The sequence below is a fragment of the Felis catus genome, chromosome E1, assembly GCF_018350175.1.
Source record: "Felis catus isolate Fca126 chromosome E1, F.catus_Fca126_mat1.0, whole genome shotgun sequence".
Classification (NCBI taxonomy): domain Eukaryota; kingdom Metazoa; phylum Chordata; class Mammalia; order Carnivora; family Felidae; genus Felis; species Felis catus.
In genome coordinates, this window is record NC_058381.1 from 45,427,086 (window position 1) to 45,435,661 (window position 8,576).

Consider the following 8,576-nt stretch of genomic DNA (forward strand, 5'->3'; position numbering starts at 1 on the left):
CGAAGAGGCAAGGAGATCACAGTGTATATTCACCATACTCTGATTTTTGAAGCATATGTATGTTTTACACTCCTAAAGATTGGAAATAAAAAAGAATTAACTGTTTTGGGGAGTACTAAACAAGAGCTAAAATACTCTACAGCACAGTGACATGGGCGATGAGAAGGGTGGTGCTCAGAATTAAAGCTTCCTAAGTTCATTTTATTGTTTGAGTAGAGACTTAGGATACTGGTCAAATCTATAATTTGTTAAATTAATTATGAGTGTTGGGGCGCCTCTGTGGCTCAGTCAGGTAAGCGCTGAACCCTTGGCTTCAGCTCAGGTCATGATCTCACAGTCGTGAGATGAAGTCCTACGTGGTTCCACACTGCGTATAGAGCCTGCTTAAGATTCTCTCCCATTCTCTCTCTCTTCCCTGATTCTCTCCTGCTCATGCTGCCTCAAAAATAAAATTGAGTGTTAAAAATGTGAGGATAATCACTAAAATGAATCATAAATAAGTTAATGAATAATCATTAAAATGAATAATTGTCAAATAGAAGGAAAAAAGAATAAGAAAAAAGAGAAAACATGGGATAATAGAAAATGTAAAACAAAATAGGCAGATGGGGTGCCTGGGTGGCTCAGTCAGTTAAACATCTGACTTTAGCTCAGGTCATGATCTCGTGGTTTGTGAGTTCCAGCCCCATGTTGGCCTCTGTGCTGACAGCTCAGAGCCTGGAGCCTACTTTCGATTCTGTGTCTGTCTCTCTCTGCCCCTCCCCTGCTCATGCTCTGTCTCTCTCTCTCAAAATTAAATAAATATTTTTAAAAATTTTAAAAAATAGAAAAATCCAAGTATGTCAGTAATCACAACAAAAGATTAAACACGCTAGTTTAAAAAAACAAGGATGAAAAAGAAAAATACATAGACAACGGATCATCTTTCAAGTTTAAAATAAAAAAGGACACTGAGACTGATTTTTAATAATTCTCAGATATATGTTCTCTAAAGGAGACACACCTAAAATACAACACAGAAAGTTTGAAAGTAAAAAGACTGAAAAAGATAAATCAGGCAAATACAAATCAAAGAGAGTTGGTATCAATATATTAGCATAGGGAAAGTAAAATTTAAGGAAAACATAGCTAAAGATAAAGATGCTATTTAATTACTTTTAAAAATCTTCAGAAAGATATAACTATCCTGAACCTGTGTGTACCTAGCAAACTGACAGATAACAGTTTACAGAATTGTAAGGATTAACTTTAGACTTTTTAAAGGCACTATGCATGCTAAAAAAGTGAATAGGCAAACCCATAATCACAGTGGGAGATATTTATCATGCATCTCCAGAAACTGATAAAGCAAACTGAAAGAAAGAAAGAAAGAAAGAAAGAAAGAAAGAAAGAAGAGAGAAAGAAAAGAAAAAAAGAAAAGAAAATAGGAAGGAAGGAAAGAAAAAAGAAAGAAAAGAAAAGAAGGGAGATATTTATCATGCATCTCCAGAAACTGATAAAGCAGACCAAAAGAAAAGAAAAGAAAAGAAAAGAAAAGAAAAGAAAAGAAAGGAGGAAGGAAAGAGAAAGAAAAGAGAGAAAGAAAAGAAAAAATAAAATAGGAAGGAAGGAAAGAAAAAAGAAAAGAAAGGAGATATTTATCATGCATCTCCAGAAACTGATAAAGCAGACCAAAAGAAAGAAAGGAAAGAAGAAAAAAGAAAAGAAAAGAAGGAAGGAAAGAAAGAGAAAGAAAGAAAGAAAGAAAGAAAGAAAGAAAGAAAGAAAGAAAGAAAGAAAGAAAGAAAGAAAGAAAGAAAAGAAAAAATAAAAGAAAATAGGAAGGAAGGAAAGAAAAAAGAAAGAAAAGAAAAGAAAGAAGGGAGATATTTATCATGCATCTCCAGAAACTGATAAAGCAGACCAAAAGAAAAGAAAACAAAAGAAAAGAAAAGAGAAAAGAAAAAGAAAAGAAGGAAAGAAAGAAAGAAAAAAAAGAAAGAAAGAAGAAAGAGGAAGAAGGAAGAAGAAGAAGGAAGAAGAAATCAACTCATCTTACAAAAAACTCTTATCTGTTAAGGAAGAGAGACATGGAACTAAAGCTTAATATAGAATCAGAATCTAGAAAAAAGTTGTTTCCGGACATGGGGAACTTGAGCACATTAGCAGCCAGGAGGAAGAGCCCTTAGAGCTATGGTTCTCAATCCTGGCTGCACAACAGAATCACCAAGGAGAGCTTTTAACAGCCCTGTGCCCAGGCCACAACCCTAACCAATTAAATCAGATCTCGGGATGGGGCTTAAGCTTCAGCATTTTTTAAAAGTTCCAACATGCAGCCAAAGCTGACAACCACTGCCCGAGGCAGAGAAACTGAAGTTGTAGGAGAGGGGCAAGACTGGTTATGCCATTTGTGGAGCCCAGTGCAAAATGGAAACGTGGAGCCCCCTTGTCCAAAAATCACTAAGAATTTAAAGACAGCAACAGCAGAACAGTAAACCAAACTCAGGGCCCTTCTAAGTACGTGGTCCTGTGTGATTGTACAGATCACACACCCACGAAGCCAGCTCTGGAACAAGGGAAATTGAAGGGAAATGGTCCAGGGAGCAAATAAATATTCAGGAAAAACTCTCACATCGAAGAGGCAAAGAGGAAAAATCAGGCTACAAGATGGAGAAATCCTAAGGTGGAAAGAAGAGTGAAAAGAATGTATATTAGGCAGCCCTGGAGAGACAAGATCGGTAGCTGAGGGAGTGTGCAGACCTGGTTTCCCAGCAGCCACTAAGAGGACTGCTCTGAGGGCTGTAAGAGAGTTAACGGCGAATGAAGAAAAGTAATGGCAGGCGGTACAACGGGCCTGAATGAGACTGGGTAATACACGTCTTCAAAGAAATCAATGAGCATATTTACGTGATTTCTGCCAGCATTGTTCAGCAGCCCAGGAGCAGGGAAAATGGATGGCTGGCTCCCCATGGGAAGTTTGGAAGTACCGTAGGTTGTCATCTGTGGAGGGCACCATCTTCATTTTCAGAGCTTGGTGATGGCTTGGGAAATTTGGTGAAAGTAGAGTTGGCTCCTCTCTCCCTTCCATATCCATTCCACACATAAGCCATCTCTTCTTGTTTTAATGTTTATTTACTTATTTTTGAGAGAGAGAGAGAGAGAGAGCATGTGTGTGTGTGAGCGAGGGGCAGAGAGAGAGAGAGGGAGACAGAGAATCCCAAGCAGGCTCCGCGCTGTCGGCACAGAGCCCCATGCGGGGTTCGAACTCACTCAGTGTGAGATCATGACGTGAGGTGAAATCAAGAGTCGGGCACTTAACCAACTGAGCCACCCCGGCGCCCCATCTTCTGGTCTATACTTCTGAGTAGGCTTCATCATTATGAAAGAAAATTTGCTAAATGCTCATTTACACATGGCCCATACCATGTAGCCCCAAACAACTGACAAGTGGCTTAGCAATTACCTTCTGTATCATACACAAACCCCTTCATAATGCAATGTATTTCTCCTTATTATGTCTATATTGTATAATTCAACCCAAAAGATATCACTAACCTTCTTTTTTTAAATGTGTATAAAGGCAGCAAATATAAAGCCTATTGACCCCGTCTCAGGCTGTCCTACTGACATCCTGGCCATTGACCAAATGCTCAAAAAGAAGCAGAATTGGACAGTGACTGATGCGGCAGCTATTAAACAGCCCGTGAGTATTCACTGTCGGCACCTTCTCAGAAAGCACCGATGAGAATATTTTCCATTTCAATACTACAACCATAAACCCCAACGTTATTTTTTCTGCTCTGTGTCTTTAAAACAAGACAAGCTCATTTCTCACTTTTACCCATGGCAATGACGCTTCTTGCTCTGTAATCAAGTGGATTCAAATGTTAACTGTTACAATTCATCCTGCTAATCATCCATGGAACCATACCCAGCATCGCTTCTGGGACATTCATTTGTTTCATGCTGGAAATAGCAACTAGGTAAGGCAGCCAGCTGTCACGGTGAGGGGGGTGTACTGAGGGAACCATGATGAGTGAAAGCATCTTGATTACAGCAGCTAAAAGGATAGTTCAAGAGCACTTGCCAGGTGCCAAGCACGGTGCTATATAGGTGCTCCACAAGTACTCTACGGGTACTAATTCATTTACTGATCACAACAGTGCTTCCAGATAGGTGCTGTTATGGTTCTTTGTCATTTTAGAGATAAGCACAGAGAGGTTCACTTGTCTAAAGGCAGAAGGAATAGGGGAATAGAGCCAGAATTAGAAACACGAGCCGTGTGGCTCTGGAATCCACACTTTTAACCATAACTCTGTGCTCCCTGACTACCTTTGTGCCGTGACATCTTAGCAGCTTTTATACTCCACAGAGACAGACTGGGGTATATGTATTTCATGCCGCCTTTTTTCTGCACGTGACACTAATGATCAAGGTCTCCTGGATGGTTTCCACTTCCTTGGCCTTTACAGAACTGCATCTTGCAGCTCTGTGTCCCTTCCTCTCGCTTTTCTTTCCTGAATGTTCATCCCTTCAGTCTTGATGGTTCTTCGTTTTCCTACTGCTCTTCCCGTTATAGGCACTCGTCCGGTCATTTGTTCAGTAAATATTTATACATTATTAACAAAGTTCTAGGTTTACGGGATACCACGGGGGAGGAAAAAACAGAGTTCCTGCCCTCCGTGAGCTTGGCGTGAGGGTGAGAAGGAAATAAACAGAAGTAATACATGGGGATAAGTGAAACAACAGGTGAGATCGGCACTGGACGCCACAAGAACACAAAGGAGTGGGCTCCCGACCTCTGTCTCATCATGGCACATACTCATGCTGGAATAAATGGAGGCTCCTTATAGCCGGAGGCCTCCAACCCAGAGTACCGGCTGCCCCAAGGGCTAAGGAGCTTGAGGAAGGCAGTCAGTTGGCATACCTGTAAACCAGTCACAACAGAACTTTGGGGATCTCTGCGTTAAGTGAAGGAAAAGCCAGGACAAGCATTCTTTGCACTATCTCAATCCACCCTTCTTGTTTCAGCTGCCACCTACACACAGGTAACTCTTAAATCTGTCTCTAGCCTAGACTTCTTTCCAGTACTTTCACCTTAGCTCATTGGCTGCCTGATGAACATTTTTACCTCACTGTCTCAGCCTATCTAACTCTACCAGTCCAAACCAAACTCGTCATCTGCATCAAACGGGCTCTTCCTTGGGGATTCCGTATGTCAGCTGCTGATACCACCCTCTACCCAGTCAATGAAACTAGAAGGCCAGGAGTCACCCTTAATTTGTGAATTGTCCTCACTCCTCACATCCACCTACATCCACCTACAATCTGGCTACTCTTGTTCTCCTGAAAATTTTTCAAATCTGTCTCCTTCATCCCATCCTATCACTACTGCCTTCACTAGGCCCTCATTAGGTCTTGCCTGGACCCCCCAACCTCCTATCCCTACCTCACAGCTGCTCCCCTCCACCCACTCTCCACACAGCTGCTCATGATCTAACATAAAGACCCAGCTCTGCCCCTGTCCTGCTTAAGAACGAATGCTTCCCTCTCAACGATGGCAGGAGTTTTCAACTCGATTTTCTGCTCCACACTCTGAGAGACTTATCTCCCTTCCGTCAGAAACAGGTGGTAATTGTGGTACCTGACTGGCTCAGTCGGTGGAGTGTGCCACTCTTGATCTCAGGGTTTAAGTTTGAGCCCCACATTAGGTGGAGAAATTACTAAGGAGGGGAGGGGAGGGCAGGGCAGGGCAGGGCAGGGCAGGGCAGGGAAGGGAAGGGAAGGGAAGGGAAGGGAAGGGAAGGGAAGGGAAGGGAAGGGAAGGGAAGGGAAGGGAAGGGAAGGGTGGCTCACTACAGCATGATTTTCACTAGGAAAGGGCTCTCCCAACCTCCCTGAGATCAAGTCTAAGGGCCAGTACAGCACAGTGCTTTGCCTGCCTCATCTCCTTCACTCCTTCCCTCCCACTTTCAAAACCTGACACTTTAGCGACACCAACGTGCTTGTGCCTCTACCAATTCCAGAGGCCTTTGTTCCTTTGTTTCTGCTATCTCCTGTCCCTGAAACTCCTCCCCATCACCAGTGACTCTCTCAGTCTGGCCAAAGCCTTGAGGAACTACTCAGCATCTCTCCCTCCCTGTCCTAAGCTGGATTGAGTGCCGTCCTTGGCACTCCTATTATATCCAGAGCCTGTCTCCATCCCCCATTTCCTCCTTGTTTTAGTCTATTGTGTTTTTAATATTCTCATAACATTTCTTCTCTCATTATTCCCAAATCATACATTTGGATTGTCCATCAACTCCTAACTTGCGTGTCCTCAAAAGGTCCTACCAATGTGTAAACTCAGTGATGTTCAACCAGCCTGGGAATGTAACTCTTAGGATATCTAGAATTGTGGTCCATAAGTCAAAGATATGGTAAGGTAACTACTGCCAACTTCTGCTCTCTCACTGCAGGTGAAGAGAGCTATAGATACCTATAACTTGGGAATTGCCCTGGAGCACCGGAAAGACATGCTAAACCTCTGGCAGAAGATCCGAGGGGATTTGATTGGAATAGACACTAAAAATGAGTCCTTTTATGATACCTTTTCTACTTACACATGGTCCTGGAATGTTTGCCAAGAATTACTTTCACCAAAGGACTTAAGGTTATATGATGCCTACATGAATAGGCATACCTTCCACAACTCTGTATTCTCTTCTTCCTCGGATATCAGTGAATGTGACACAGACACAGGAAGAAAACGAAAACGGAAAGGTTTCAAAGGGTTTCGACGATGAGATTTCTACATTTTCTAAACAGCTCACTGCAAACTACTTTTTCATAGATATCAAAATTGTGGTTTCTTGCTTTTGTCTAGTACATTCTTAGCAGCTGGAAATGTTGACATCTTTTGAATTCTGACCAGTAAAAAAGTTTAAGTCATAATGTGGTTTCCCTTTCCTAATTCTTACCTAGTAAATAGAGGTCATGTGGTTTTTTTCCCCCAGCAAACAACTGCACTCTGCTGCCCCCACCTGGCTCAAAACGGCCTGGGCACGAGGAGAAAACCTGAGATGTGCGCTTACCTTAAGGGCCTCTGTGAGCCCGTAGGGGCTCTCCCTGTAACGTGCCTCTTAGTTTATGTGACTGTAAGTGGCACTAGATTTTTGATTATTTGTAAAAGAGGCCAAAGACAGCAGATGACAATGATCCTTCAGTTCCAGGGAATAATATCACCATCTCCCAGGGAATCTTGATTAAATTTGGGTGTTCCTAAGGCTCCTTAGCCACACATCTTTCAGGCTGAGCTCTTGGATACCTTTTAAAAAGGGATGTTGTTTTCAGGGCATCTGGGTGGCTCAGTCGGTTAAGCACCCGACTTCAGCTCAGGTCATGATCTCACGGTTCTTGGGTTCAAGCAGCACGTCGGGCTCTGTGCTGACAGCTCAGTGCCTGGAGCCTGCTTCAGATTCTGTGCCTCCCTCTCTCTCTGCCCCTCCTCTGCTTATGCTCTGTCTCTCTCTCTGAGAAATAAATAAACATAAAATTTTTTTTAAAGTTTATCTCATCCATTACACTTGTTCTTTAATGCATTTAATAAAGATGCACATATGTAACTATATTACACGTTTGGTAGTTATAATTTTTATGGTGGAAAACTACACACAAAATTTACTATTTTAATCACATTTAGGTGTATATCATCCATTACATTATTTTTTCCTGTTAGAAAAAGGAAAAAAAACATGTTTCACATTGATGGGGACAGTGGCTTATAATATAAAATCATAACATGCCAGAAAAAAGCAATGAAAATAGTGAAGGCTCCTAGAACTATTTAATGACAGTCTTGAAGTAAATTTGTGTTACCTTGAAGAGTCAAAACTGTCTAAATATATTTGCCATTCTTTACAATGTTATGATGTTGAGAAAAAGAAGCTTATTGACAAGTGGCCATGTTTCTTACCTGAAGAATAAGATTTATGGTTTGACAGATTTTTTTCTTTTTTTGGTATGGCTATGACCGTAATAGGCAATCTAAGAGATGTAATTTGGATGCCAAAATTAGAATTCCTGAAATATTTTCTTGGATCAATGAGATAACAGGAAAGAATATTTTTAAGCATATCTGTCCTGGAAAATCTAAAATGTACAGTAACACAGTCTTTCTATCAAATTGTCACATACTGTAGTGACAGTATAAACTGGCATCCTGTCAGTATAGCAATAGGTACTCGGCCATTCATTCAACAATTATTTTTTTAATGTTTATTTTTGAGAGAGCATGTGCAAACAAGGGGGGAGGGGCAGAGAGAGAGAGGGACAGAGGATCTGAAACAAGCGCTGTGCTGACAGCAGAGAGCCTGATGCGGGGCTTGAACTCACAAACAGTGAGATCATGAGCCGAAGTCGGATGCTTAACTGACAGGCACCCATTCTTCAACATTTATTGAGTTGCATACTATGTGTTGGACCTTGTTCTAGGACCTGGATATAACAGTGAACAAACAGATAAAATGCCCTGACCTCACAGCTTAGTAATCCAGCTAATTATAACCACTGACTCACTACTTCCACTTCTAGACATTATTCCTAAAGAAATAATCATG

General features: G+C 41.6%; 1 protein-coding gene across 47 annotated transcripts in view; it reads left to right on the top strand.

The window, feature by feature from the left end:
• Positions 1–6,912, top strand: part of EFCAB3 (EF-hand calcium binding domain 3) — a 460,207-nt gene extending 453,295 nt beyond the window's left edge. For 46 of the 47 annotated variants that reach the window (XM_045044749.1, XM_045044748.1, XM_045044746.1 and 43 more), the window contains 2 exons: positions 3,560–3,682; positions 6,438–6,912. In XM_045044749.1, coding sequence (XP_044900684.1) covers positions 3,560–3,682; positions 6,438–6,764 — 450 coding nt within the window. In that variant the 3' untranslated portion in view covers positions 6,765–6,912. The remainder of the gene's footprint in view (positions 1–3,559; positions 3,683–6,437) is intronic. The other variant, XM_045044780.1, reaches the window with a different exon arrangement.
• Positions 6,913–8,576: the final 1,664 nt, after the last annotated feature.